Here is a 13,866-nt window from a genome sequence, read left to right as displayed (position 1 = left end):
GACAGGGAACGGCCCGTGACAGCCACGGCTCTCTCTGGGGGCGATTGCAGGACCCCTGCAGGGAGGGAAACCCCAGGAGCGCAGAGACCCTCAGGGCGTTGACTCGGGGGCAGGAGCCGTGTTGGTGGCCCGAGGAGGGCATTTCTCTAAACGGCTGCCTAGCTGGGCTGACGCTGCCCCCTGCCCCGTCTACGGCCGCAGGGCAGCCATTGTGCTTTCGCTGGGCGCCTGCCCCACAGCCTGGCCCTGCCAGCAAGGCAGCCGGGGGCCGGGGGTCCCTGAGCGACCGGAAGGGCCTGTGGAGCAGGAGGGCTGAGCCCGACGCCTGGGGGTTTCCTCTCACTCTGCAGCTGAGCAGACTCGGCGTGGCCAGAACTCGGGAGCTCGTGGCCGGTCAGTGGCCACTGTCCCTGCGGCCCTGGGACCCCAAAGCTGCCACGGCCTCACTTGTCCCCTCGGAGCTAGTGGGACCTGTCCCAGGAGACTTGGGGCTGTGTGGGGAGGGAGGAGGGACGTGCGTTCAGGCACCCTGACCTCAGGGCGCAGTGACAGTGACGTCACAGCAACTCACTGGGGGGAGAGAAGGCTCCGGGTCTCCAGGGCGGGAAGTGCCGGCTCCGACCTCTCCCCCGTCACACATCGGGCTTGTCCCTGTCTCTCCCTCGAACAGACCAGAGCTACGTGTGTGTTCAGTGGCCGAAACCTTTCTTCCCGCAGACGCTTACCCGGCGCCGCACACACCAGACCCCAGCAGCATCCTCGGTCGGCCCCACGTTACAACCTCAGGGGAGCACTGAGCAGAGCCCGGCCCGGCCGGAGCCCAGGTGTGGCCTGAGGCCTCAGAGCCACGTGGCACAGACACTGGCCTGGCGCAGCCTCGGGGCCTGGGCGCCGGCGCAGTGCGGACGAGTGCGGCTGTGCCGGGCCCCGCCGGCCTGCGCTGGGTTGGCTCCGTGCACCTTGCCGGCTGCTCTCCTAACAAGAGAGCAGGACTCTGCGCAGCCCGCGGCCCCCGCGCTCCGAGGGGATCTCGTCCTTCCTGTTTGCCTTCGGGGTCACGGAGCCTGTCCCTCAGAGGGGACCAATCTCGTCACACGGCCCAGCTGTGCTCCCCGCCGGCCACCGGCGATGGCGAGTGTGTCCGCGGCAGCGGACAACCGGCCTGTGGAGCCCGGGGCAGGGTGAGGCCCGTGGGGCGCCGGGGGCGGCACAGGAAGCCGGGCTGCGGGGGTGGAGACTGGCCCGGGGGACGCGGCAGCCGTTCCAGCCGAGCAGCCGACCCGGCAAGGGAGGGGCTGGAAACCTGGATGCTGCCCGCGGGGCTCTCGGTGACCGGAGGACACGCGCCCGCAGGGGACACACTCAGGGTCCCAGGAGGCCTGTCCAGCGGCCACGGACCAGGGCTTGGATCAGCGTCACGGAGACCAGAGACGCACAATGCGCAGCCGCGGAGCGAGAATCTGCACAGACGTAGCAGGCCACGCGCGGGGCGCAGGACAGACGTGTCCACGCGGCGCAGAGCGCGGACACACCTGTGACTGCACGGAAAGGTGCAGCTCGGGCAGGTCCGCGGGGCGGCAAGGCCACCGCCCAAGGCTGCAGGGCAAGCAGGTGCGGGCTGCGCACCGTTACCATGCCGACGCCACAGAGCTGCTCTCCCCGTGGAGACGTCCAGGTTCCGTGTGCTCTGCGCGAGCCCAGGGCGCCGCGCGAGTTCCCACCCAGCCCCCGGCGGAGGCCGAGGCCGCTGCCCTCCCGGGGCCCCTCAGAGCCGGTGCCGGCCGGGTGGTCTGGCCGTCCCGCCACTGCTCACGTGCTCCTCTCCAAGCAGGCAGGGGTCGGGGCCTGCGGAACCCTCCGGAGCAGCTGTGCAAACGGAGCGTGGGCGGAGGCGCACATCCCAGCCCCTCCCAGAGGAAGGAGCAGAGGAATCGGACGGCTCCAAGGAAGCGGCTGCACTCGGAGCCGCCCCTGGGGTCATAGGGCACTCCGGGTCCCAGATCCGCACGGAGAGGAGAGTGGCCCTGGCAGGGCACACGGTGGGTCACTCTGTCCCCAGCCCCACGTGCCCGAGAGGACCAGGTGTGTCGCAGGCACACTGGCCTCCCACTCCTCCAGGAGGGCCGAGCCAGGCCCCTGAGCAGAGCCGGAGTCCTGGACCCAGCTGTGGCTGCAGAGGACGCCGGGGACAGGCCTGACCTCTGGGGACCTGGCCGGTGCCGGGGCCAGGTCTCCTGGGGACACCCAGAGCCCAGGGCGGTGACGGCCCTCGAGGCCCCGCTCTGCCTCCTCCCCGCCATGTCACCACGTCACACCATGCAGGGTGTCCGGACAGTAAGTCCACTGGGGCGCAGACCCCAGGACTGGCCTGTCGCGCCCGGGAGAGCCCTCCACATGCGGGGGGGCCGTGGGGCTGGCGGGTGGAATCCTCGTCCTCGCCCTCCGCAGGCCCCCCCTGGTGCTTTCCAAACACGCGAGGTCTCGTCTCAGAGGTCAAAGGGCGCACCCCCAGTTCTGCGTCCAGGCTGAGCCCTCCCCAGCGGCACCAGCGACTCAAACTGCCCGCGCTGCATCCGTGAGTAACACGACCACCGCCTTTCCTCGAGCTCGCGGGAGCAGCTCCAGCTCACACGGGGGAGAGGCCGGGGTCGTCGGTGCAGCCGAGGGAGGTGGAGGCCCCGCCGGCCGGTCAGGTTCGCGACCCCTGAGGGTGGGCGCCAGCTCAAGGGCTGGGAAAGCAGCCAGTGGGCTTATTGACGCCCCAGCCCCGTGTGTCTGTCACCGTGGCAACTGCAGGGCGTGAACGGACCACATTCCTCCCCCTGCGTGTCATTTCCCTGGTGTGGCAGCTCCACACACTCCACCGGGAGGAGCAGGTGGGCTGGGACCCTCGGCCACAGAGCCCAGGCTGGTGGCTGCTCCCAGGGAGGCTCGAGCCCCTGCCCAGCGCCTCCCCCCACCGGTGGGGACCCCAGGAATCGGGCTCAGAGGCCACCCCTCCCTGGCACCCGGCGCCCCCGTCTGGGCCCTTCAGCGGGTGACAGGTAAACACGCTGCGGCACAGCCCAACAGTGGGGAACCAGGGCCGGAAGAAAACGGGTGACAGAGCCACGAGAAGACACGGAGGAACCTCAAACGCACGTTGCCAGTGAGACGTGACCTGGAAAGGCCATGCCCGTGTGGTCCCAACTCTGTGACACTCTGGCAGAGAAATAGCCACGGGGACGGAAGATCAGTGGCCGCCGGGTGCTGGGGAGGGGGACGGACAGGAGAGCACGGGGACCTTCAGGGCAGCGAGGCCAGTCCGAGACGTAGGGAGGACACACGTCACGGTGCCTGTGTCCACACCCAGAGGACGTGCACATGTCCTTGTGTGAACCACGGACGTCCGTCAACGATCCTGTCACCGGTGCCCCTACCCAAGGCACAGCAGCGCCCTCGAAAACGTCCACGGAAGAGCGAGGGCACAAACGTCACAGCAGGCTCATGGCAAAGACTGGAAGCCACCCCACAGTCCACAGACAGATGGTAAACCGAGGCAGGAAGTCACAGTGGACCCGGCCAGCAAGGGTGCACCCGACACACACACCGACAATGTGGTCGGACCCCCACCCAGTGCTGCTCCACGGCAGCTGCTCACAGAGGACGAGCCACGCCGCACGGCCACGGCCAGCCCAGCAGGCGGGAAACTGACGGGAGAGCGCGTGGGACCCCTCCCGGCCTGCACGAGGGTGCGGGGCGCCCAGGTGCATCGTTTGTCAGGACACCTGAGAGCTGTGCACCCCTGGATGCAAGTTTTGCCTCCATAAAAACAAACAATATGTAAGACTCAAAAATTTAAAAAATCCCAACCATCGGCCAGGCGTGGTGGCGCATGCCTGTAGTCCCAGCTACTCGGGAGGCTGAGGCAGGAGGATCGCTTGAGCCCAGGAGTCTGAGGTTGCTGTGAGCTAGGCTGATGCCACGGCACTCTAGCCCGGGCAACAGAGCAAGACTCTGTCTCAAAAAAAATAAAATAAAAAAATAAAAGCCAATCCCAACCACGTTTGTCTTGGAAACTGACAAACGGGCGATCACGTTTACGGGGAACAGCAGCAGAGACCCGAGACTGCTCACCCCCGGAGGAGGCGCGCAGAGCCCTGCCCTGGGAGCGACACGGGGCCCCCCAGCCGTCCACGGGAGCAGGGAGAGCGACCGCCCTGCACAGGGACCCCTCTGGCGAGTGAAAGGAAACTCTGTGACTTGGGGACCTTCGGGGCAGGGTCCCCGACGTGGGAGTGTCCGTGCTGGGTGTGTCTGGCCCCTCCCACCCGCTGAGCCCCAGACCCGGCCGCGCCTGGCGCTGCTGCAGGACTCGCTCGCTGCGTCCAGCCAGGCAGCTGCAGGGAGACCCTGGGGGCTGGGACGCTGCACCGAGGAGGCCCGGACACGAGCGCAGGCAGCAGGGAGGTCGCCCCTGGGAGGGGCCCGTGACACCCCAGGGTGCCCCCCGATGGGCTCCATGGCAAGGGGCCTGTGACACCCCAAGGCGTCCCCCGACGGTCCCCTCGGCGAGGGGCCTGTGACTCCCCCCAGGGCGTCCCTCGATGGGCTCCACGGCAAGGGGCCTGTGACACCCCAGGGTGCCCCCCTACGGTCCCCGCGGCATCCCCCGACGGTCCCCGCGGTGAGGGGCCTGTGACCCCCCAGGGTGCCCCCCGATGGGCTCCACAGCAAGAGGCCTGTGACACCCCAGGGTGCCCCCCGACGGTCCCCACGGCGAGGGGCCTGTGACCCTCCTAGGGCATCCCCTGACGGTCCCCGCTGCAAGGGGCCTGTGACCCCCCAGGGTGCCCCCCAATGGGCTCCACGGCAAGGGGCCTGTGACACCCCAAGGCGTCCCCAGATGGTCTCCGCGGCGAGGGGCCTGTGACCCCCCAGGGCGCCCCCCGAGGGTCCCTGCGGCGTGCGGCCTGTGACACCCCCCAGGGCCCCCCGAGGGTCCCCGCGGCGAGGGGCCTGTGACACCCCAAGGCGTCCCCCGAGGGTCCCCGCGGCGAGGGGCCTGGCTCACCTGGAAGAGGATCTGCAGCACCCCGTGCAGGACGCACATGTGCCGGCCCAGGAACAGGAAGAAGGGCACCACCAGCTCCAGGAAGTGGTTGCTGAGCGTCTCGAAGCGATGGAACCACCAGGGCGACCTGTGCAGGTAGTAGGCCATCGGGTTGGGCACCGGCTGGGTCTGCGGGGAGAGGGGCCATGAGCCTCGGGGACGCCGGGCAGGTGGCGCCCACCGAGGCCCCACCCAAGGACGCCGCGCCTGGCCCTGCCTGTGCGAGAGCCGGGGCCTTCCGAGGAAGCTGGTTTCTGAAGCAAAAGCAAGTTCTTTACCTTTGTTTTAAAACCGTCACCACCTAAAGCCCTCGAGCACACACTTTCGCTGAAGGAGACACGGCAGCTTCAAACCATCGGTGCCTAATCGAGAGCACCTGCTGCCGGCCGCCCCCTCCGGGCACCTCCCATGGGGCAGGCCCCGAGCGCAGGGCACGGAGGGGCAACGGCCACTCGCCCGCAGCCAGGAGACCAGCAGGACGTGGGGGCAGGCGCGGCTGCCTCTGGGCCCCAGACCTGGCCCCAGCCCAGGGCGATCCGGGGGCAAGAGCCCCCCACGTCCCCTCGGCAGCCCTGTGGGAGGCGGGCGGGGCCCGGGCCCCTCAGAGCAGCCGCCCCGGCTGACGAGAGGAGCGAAGGACTCGGCGCTCGGGAGGCAGAAGAGGAAACTTCTGGGCCTTTCCGAAAAGCCAGTTGGGGTCCAGTGTGTCCCGGGGGCCGCCGTGCGGGGGTGGGTCCCGTGCCCTCCCTGCTCCTGTAAACCCAGCGACAGGGTTTTGTTTTCGTTTGCACTGAGGCTGGAAAAACCACCTTGAGCTAAAACTCGGCTGTAAGCCGGGGAGGTGGGGGCGGCAACGTCGCACCCCATAAAGCACAGGGGCTCCCGCGCTGCCAACGTCGCGGCGGCCTCGGCCGGGACACTCAGCCTCGCTCGTTAGGGGACGATGACGACCTGTCGGAGCCTGGGCCAGCCCCGACCTCAGGTAACAGTTTACAAATTTGTGCTCCCCAAAAGAAACAATTTTAAATTAAAAAAAAAAAAAAAAGCAGGAAAATAGGAGGGGTGATGACAACCGTTTGGGGATCCAGGAGGCAGCAAACCTCGGGGTTCACGCTCTCCCCTCGGAACCCCCTCCCCCAGGCCCCATGGGGAAAGGGGTCAAAGGGCAGAAACGTCTGGCCACCGTTTTCCGCTGCAGAGGCCGAATCATGGTCTGGGCTGGTGAGGAAGGGAACGTGTGTAATTCCCGTCCGCGGAGTTTCTTAAAACGCTCAAGCTTCGCAGATTCACTCCACGGAGACCCGCACCAGGCATGCCCTCTGCCCACCCACGCGGGCACCATTGCACCCAGGTGGTGAGACCCTCGCGGGACGGCCGCAGCTTTCCCGGGCTTGTCAGGAACATGCGTCTCGGGGGCCGCCCACAGCCCTCAGTCCAAGGCAGGAGGTCATGCACAGGTTCCCACAGTGGCCGGGGGGACTGGGGGCCAGCGAAGACCCCGTCCTCCAGCCTCGGGTCTGTGCTGGGGGTGACGCTGCTCCTGCTCACAGGGGCGCAGAGAGGCCACTGTTTCTGAACCTCCCCCAACCACCGTGAGCTCCTCCCCTTCCCCCCTTTAATTTTGCTCTTTTCCCCTTTGAGAGAAAAATATGTAAGAACATTCAAAAGCACCTGCACGTACAGGAAATCAGGGAGGCTGTGCAGGCTCAGAACAGACCCGAGAGACCTAGAGTCGACAGCTCGGGCTGATCCTCGCACGGACACTTCCTGCAACAGCCACAACCCAACAACAACATCCACAACAAACCCTGGGGGAGGGAAGGGAATCTGATTTACACAGTTACACACCATTAGATTCAAATGTCCCACTTTTAATTAAAAATCACAAGGCACACAAAGAAACAGGAAAGTACAGCTTATTCAAAAGAAAAAAAACTGTCCTGAAAAAAACCAGGTGGCAGATGTACTAGACAAAGACTCCAAAACAACTGTCGTAAAGAGAAAAGAAACCAGAAATTCTGAAGCTGAAAAATATAATAACTGAAATGAAAAAATCCCTGGAAGGATTCAAAGGCAGGTTTGAGCAGGCAGGGGAAAGAATCAGGGAGATTGAAGATAGGACGATGGAAACGATCGAGTCCGAGAAACAGGAGGAAACACGGTTGAGGAAAACCAAGCAGAGAGGCTGAGGGACCCGGGGACACCGTCCCGTGAGCCGACACAGCCCTCACCGGAGCCCCAGGGGGAGTAGGGAAAGAGAGAGGGGCAGAGAAACTGTTTGCAGAAATAATGGCTGAGAACTCAAATTTTATGAAAGACATAAACATCCAAAAAGCTCGAGGAACTCTAAGGAAGATGACGTCAAAGAGGCCGACGCCAGACGCCTTGTGGTCAAAGTGTCTAGAAAGCAGCTCGTCACACCCAAGGGACCTGAGCAGGTTTCTCATCAGGAGCGTCGAGGGCAGACGCAGGGGCCGACACTCGCAAAGTGCTGAAAGAAAAAAGCCACAACCCGACAACCGAGAACTCTCTGTGCAGCAAGGCCGTCCTCCAAGGGTGAGGGCGGCGTCCAGACATTTCCAGATGAACGGAGCTGAGGACGTCGCTGCCACGACCTGCCGGCAGCGCCGGAGAGACCCCCTCGGGGCGGGACGAGGACGCTGGGCAGCGGCAGAACCGCAGGGAGGGTCAGGGTCCCAGCAGAGGCGAGTCCCCGGCGATGGCCAGAGTGGGCAGAGTTGGGACAACAGCTTGTCACGCCACGCCTTGTTTTCAACATGAGATACAGACACGTTCTACACAATTATGAGTTTATGGCTTTGGACACACAATGTATAACAATGCAATTTTGTGACATCCACAGCTGGAAGGAACAGGGACAGAGTTTTCGTATTAATATGTTATTGAAGTTAAGCTCATATAAATCCAAATTAGGGTGTTACAACTTTAGGATGTTAAATGTGACCCCCACGGTCATTATTAAAAAAAAGCTACAGAATCCACACAAAAGGAAACGGGAAAGGAACTTAACTACGTCACTATTAAAGCACACACAGGATAGGGTTCTTAGCAGATAAGACACGAAAGAAGAAAATATTAGTGAATTTGAAGACATGGCAATACAAACTGTCTCTACTGAAACACACACAGGCACACACACACACACACACGTACACACACACAAAGTATTTTCCAAATGTGATGAAAACTATAAACCCACAGACCCAGCGAACCCAACACACTCAAGCTCAAGAAACACTGGGAAACGACGCCAGGTGCGTCGTGACCCGAGATGGAGAGAAACCCCGGGTGACAGAGACGCGCTCAGGGTGGCCAGGGGCTGTCGCGGAAACAACAAGGACGAGGACACAGCGGAGCCTCTTCAAAGCCCAGAGTCACACTCGACAGCCAAATGACAGTGAAACAAAGGCCGCTTCAGACACCGACGGGCTGAAGGATTTGTCACCCGCAAACCCGCACCGCCAGAGGCACGAGGGAGTCTGCTCCACGAAGGAAGGACGGGAACAGACGGGAACACGGGCCCACGCGGAGGGAAATGGCGACGACGCCAGGCCATTGTCCGGCTTCGGTAAACAACTGCAAAGAATGACCTCATGAACAGAAGTGACGCTGACGAGGCTGTGGCTTGTGCCACACATGAAAGGGACCTGCCCGAAAGCAGCAGCACAAAGGCCGGGGGGGAGGAGGAACGGGAAAAACCTCCAGAAAGTCACCTCTGCATTTGTGACGTTAACATCACTCGGAGGTAAACTGTGGTGGATCCAAGATATACACAGGAAACCCTAAAACCACCTCAAAAACAAAACAACAGATAGAGCTACTAAGCCAAGAAAGGCCATGAAAAGGAGTCACAAAAATATTCAAATTAATAAAAAAAAAAAAACCAACACCAGAAAAAAGGAACAAGGAACGGTAGGAGCAACGGGAAACAGCAAACGGCAGCTGCCTCCTCGCAAAGGCTGCACGTGAGGCCCGTGGCCTGGACGCCGGGTGACACCAGCGTTCGCCAGACAGGATAAAAAGACCTGGCCACGTGCCGCCGTGAGAGGTCACCACGCACAGGTCAAAGGCAGCGGCTGGAAACGCCACGCAGACCCAAAGGTCGGACTTCAGAGAGAGGGCGTTAACAGCAGCAAAGAGGTCGCTTCGTCTCGGCCACGGAGGCCGTGGACTCTCCGACACTCCCCAGGTGGACGGACCCGCCCGCGGCCAGGCCTCGGTCGCCCTCGGTCACCAGCAGAACAGAAAACAAGGCAGAAACGGCCGGAAACATGGGCGGCCGACCCGGGCTGAGTGACACCCCAGAACACAGCACGCGTGCTCCTCTCGCCTTTGTTTCTCTTTTTCCCTTTTGCTTTTTGCCAAAGCCTAGCGAGTCTGGGCACACACTCTCTTTTTAAGCTCAAATGGAGCTTTCACTGAGACAGACCGTATTCTGGGCCACAGAAGATTCGAGGCACATAAAGTATATTCTGACAACAAAGGAATTAAATCAGAAAACAATTGTGGAAAGGTATCTGGAAAATCCCCACGTATTTGTAAACTCAACCACACGTCTCTAACTGGCCTCCATGGAATCTGCATTCCAGCGTGTCACGGCACTGCTCTAGCCACCTCCCTGGGTGGCGTGTCACCAATTTACAGCTGGGAACACGGAGCCTGTTGGGCACACGTGGCCAGGATGGGTGCTGGGAGGGGCCGCACAGCTTGGGGTAGGGAGGAGTGACCCCTGCTGACCCCCAGGCGGCACCCCCACCCCCAGCCATGGCAGGGGCCTGGGTACCCCCCGCCTGTCCCCGGCGTCCCCGACAAGAGGCATGGAGGTCCAGGCCTGCGGCAGGCTGGCCACGCGGCCCCCTCTCGGGCTGTGGGTGGGTGATGAGCAGGGTCCCTGCCCCAGCAGGTCTCTGGGCCCCAGTGACAGCCAGGCCATGCGGCCGTCACCAGGGCCAGGGCCGACGTCACACAACGCTCGGGAAGAACCACCTGGACGCACCTAGAACACGCCACATCCACCCCCAAAGCACGGTTCCCCGAGCCGGGTCTGCTCAGGCTAGATCGGGTGGCGAGATGTCGGTTCATTGCAATATTTGGTCTACTGTAAAATTTTCCACGGCAAAAATAAAATGTCAAAAATGACATCAGAAAACTAGGTTTCAGCAGAAACATGCAATCAAATCTTGAGGTAAATTTTTTAAGTTTTTAGCTGTTTTGCTCTGTTGCCTGGGCCAGAGTGCAGTGGCATCACCACAGCTCACTGCGACCTCAGATGCCTGGCTGAACTAAAAGATGATTGCCAAGTGCAGCTGCTCGGCTCCTGGGCAGGGCTGGGGACGCCACCACGCAGACCCCATGCTCCTGCGGCCTCGGGGTCCCGACAAATCCTGCACCCAGCAGACAGAGATCTGCAGAAAACCCCCTGGTCACATCCACAGGTGCCCCCAGAGCATGCTCCTGAGGGCGTCTGCAGCGGCTGTGACATCGTGACCTAGGGGGAGAGACGCGTTTGGTCGTCATCAGGCGCCCAGCACGGAGATTCCGCACCCCGGAACTCGCCGAGTCCCGGGTTTGTGCTACAGGGGAAGGACCCCTAGGGGCGGGGGCTGGTCCCAGAGGAACCGACCACGGGGGCAGGTGACACTCAGCCCTGTCCCCCCCAGGAAGCCGGGGGTTGGTGCGTCCTCGGCCTCCCGGGCGCGGGCATCACAGGCACGAGCACCGCCCCGGCCTCACAGTCTTAGCTGACTTGGTGCCGCAGCTGCTTCGAGCTCTGCTAGCGTCCCAGCCGCTGCTGGGAACTTGTCTCTCCATTCGGTTCTATCAACTTTTGTTTAATGTATTTTGAAACAATGTTACGTACATACAACCTTAGGATTTCTATGTTTCTTGTTAAAGTAACTCTTAACTGAGCCTCGTTCTCCTCTCTCTGCCCTCCTTGCCCTGAAGCCGCCTTGTGTGATGTTAACAGTCGGGCCAGCTTCCCTTCCGGTGCTGTCTGTACAGCTCCGTATCTTCCCCACCTTTTTACTTTCAACCTGTTTCTTTGATTAAAGTATACTACGCACGAGCACACACGCACGCGCCCAGGACACACACATGCACACGCACACGCAGGACACACACGGCGCTGGTCCCGCCCATCCCAGCACCTGCGCTGCCCTCGGAGCCGGCCGCAGTGCGAGCCGGCTGTCCATGCCCTGGCTCGGAGTCTAACTTAGAAACTCAACCAACACCACACAAAGGCTCCTTTCACGCGCTGCCGCGGGGACTTTACAAATAACAGGAGTGGAAAGTGATTTATATCCCCGGGTCAGAGGTCAGCTTGGCACGGCTGACTTGGGAGCAAAACAACAACGTAAACTTCCACTAACTGCTCACGCGCACCCCGCGCACGCCGAGAGGGAGGGAGGGAGAAGCTACGTGCGGATTCGAACGCCCAGCGCAGAGGGGACCAGCCTGGCGGCCGCGGGCTCCTCAGACACCTTCCAACAACCTGGCAGCCAAGACCACGCCTGTCCTCGTCACAGCCCAGCCGTGAAGTTGCCGGGCGAAGCATTTCTATGCAAGTGACATGTCCAGTACAAGGAAATTTTAAGGCACAGATTTGTGTAATCCAAGTATTTCAGGGTTGAAAGTGTTCAAATTTGGTTAATTTGTAGAGCAGAGGGGTCCACGCGGGAACCCAAGTTTGCTGCTAACGGCGTTTCCTTGCTGCTCCAAATGGAACGTTGCGTATTTTAAAGCCAGTTGAACAGGACATAAAGCTGCTGGCAGGTCAATTGCATTTATTTTTCTCCCCTCGTTAAGTGTCTGAAAGCTGCGGGCTCCCGTGGGCTCGTCCGCGGACTGTTTCACTGAGCCGGCTGTGACCGCAAACAGCCGTGGAGCGGAGCCGTGAGCTCACCGACGGAGGCTGACAGGGCACGCTGCAGCCTGTCACTCCGCGGTGCCCGCTCTGGCGTCCATATGCCCTACCGGCTGCGCCGCAGCTGTGTGACGTCAGCGGCCGAGCTGGGCGCCACGGCCCCGCCACTGAGATTCACAGGAACTGTGGGGGAGCCACAGGGACGCCAGGCCCCTCATGGTCACAGGGGCGTGTAACTCAGGCTTCTGGGGACAGACGCCGCCACACGGGAGGCCCTGGGGGACCTGGCCGGACCCTCGCTACTGCGACCTGGTGAGAAATCCATGTCTGGCCGTGGCCGGCCCTGGCTCACAGCTTCCAAAGCCCCCGGACGTCCTGAGTGACGGGTGAGAGGAGCCCGTCGGCCACACCTGTGATCACAGGGACGTGACTTTCATTCCCAGCCCCGACCTCTGGGACTCGGTCACCAGCGGCCAGGGACTGAGCCAGTTGTGCCCACACAGGAAGCCTCTGCAGACAGGTTCGGGGCTTCGCGGTTGGTGGGCGCAGGGGCTGCTGGGAGGAAGCCTAGGGGGCTTGGGGGTCCGAGCACCCCACCCCCGCCTTGCCCTGCGTCTCTTCCCTCCGGCTGCTCCGAGCCGTGTCCTTCAGGACACACTGGTAACCGTGAGCACGCGTGTCCCTGCGCCCCGAGAGCCGTCCCAGCGACTTGTCCGCCACGAGGAGGGGTCATGGGAGCTTGACCTGTAGCCAAGGCAGGCAGAACTTGGGGGTGACCTGGGGTTCCAGGGGTGCCCGCTGTGGGGGCATCCTGTGGCCTCAGCCCGGGGGCCTGTGCCACCCACGGCGGGGCTGAGTGAGGGGCAGGACACCTGGCGTGTGACCACGGGGAGCCGAGAGTGTCGATGTGTGAGAATCCGTGCGTTTGGGGTCGCAAGTGCAGTGAGTGGAGAAACAGCGTTTTCTCTTTTCTCCCCAGGGTGGGAGGGAGACGGCAGCCGCCCGCCTTTCTCTCAGTGTGACCACGAGTGTGCGGTGACGCGTCCCCAGGATTTCTCCTGCTGTGGCTGAACCCACCCACAACTGCCAGGGCACGTGACACCACCGCCCTGTCTCGGGGACAGAGGACGGGTCTGCTCGCCCCGTGCTCTGAGACTCGAGGGAGGAACCCCAGAGAGAGACGTCCCTCGGGACGGCAGTGCTGTCACCAGCTCCCCCTGCGGCTGCAACTGCGCCCTCAGGGCTCCTCCTCCGAGGTGCTCTGCACTCCCCCCACGGGCAGGGGCGGCTCTGCTGGGCAGGGGGGGTCCCTCCCCGGCTCCTCTCTGAGCCGCGCAGTGGACGGACAGCAGACGGCCTCACGCCCCAGAGCAGACGGGCGAGGCAGACACGCGGCAGACACACGGCAGACACATGCGGCAGACACGCGGCAGACACACGGCAGACACACGGCAGACACACAGCAGACACGCGGCAGACACATGCAGCAGACACGCGACAGACACACGCAACAGACACACGACAGACACGCGGCAGACACACGCAACAGACACGCGGCAGACACGCCACAGACACGCGGCAGACACGCAGCAGACACACACAGCTGGGGGACCAGACCCGCCTCAGCCCGTGTCGTGCCCAGAGAGAGAACTCGCCCCGAGCACCAGACGCTCCCAGAGCCTCTCCAGGGCCTCCTCCCAGCGGCGTCTAAATCCCTGGGGCCACACGGCCACCGTCCCTGCCCTGGAGACACAGACCTCAAAGGGATAATCCGGCGGCTGCTCCCCGACCCTTCAGCCCCAGCCAGGGGGAGACGCTCCGCAGCCGCCTGGGGGCTGCCCCACCCCAGGGAAAGCAAGGAGGCCGCTCACCTGGGCGTGGGGCTGAC

The 13,866-nt window shown here is 62.7% G+C and overlaps 1 protein-coding gene across 2 annotated transcripts in view; it reads right to left on the bottom strand.

Moving 5' to 3' along the window:
* Positions 1-13,866, bottom strand: part of LMF1 (lipase maturation factor 1) — a 68,104-nt gene that overhangs the window by 15,025 nt on the left and 39,213 nt on the right. For both annotated transcript variants that reach the window (XM_069487136.1, XM_069487137.1), the window contains exon 6: positions 5,054-5,221. In XM_069487136.1, coding sequence (XP_069343237.1) covers positions 5,054-5,221 — 168 coding nt within the window. The remainder of the gene's footprint in view (positions 1-5,053; positions 5,222-13,866) is intronic.

The sequence above is a fragment of the Eulemur rufifrons genome, chromosome 14 (genome assembly GCF_041146395.1).
Source record: "Eulemur rufifrons isolate Redbay chromosome 14, OSU_ERuf_1, whole genome shotgun sequence".
Classification (NCBI taxonomy): domain Eukaryota; kingdom Metazoa; phylum Chordata; class Mammalia; order Primates; family Lemuridae; genus Eulemur; species Eulemur rufifrons.
Note: the sequence above shows the minus strand (reverse complement) of the source record. Positions and strands in the feature narration are given on the sequence as shown.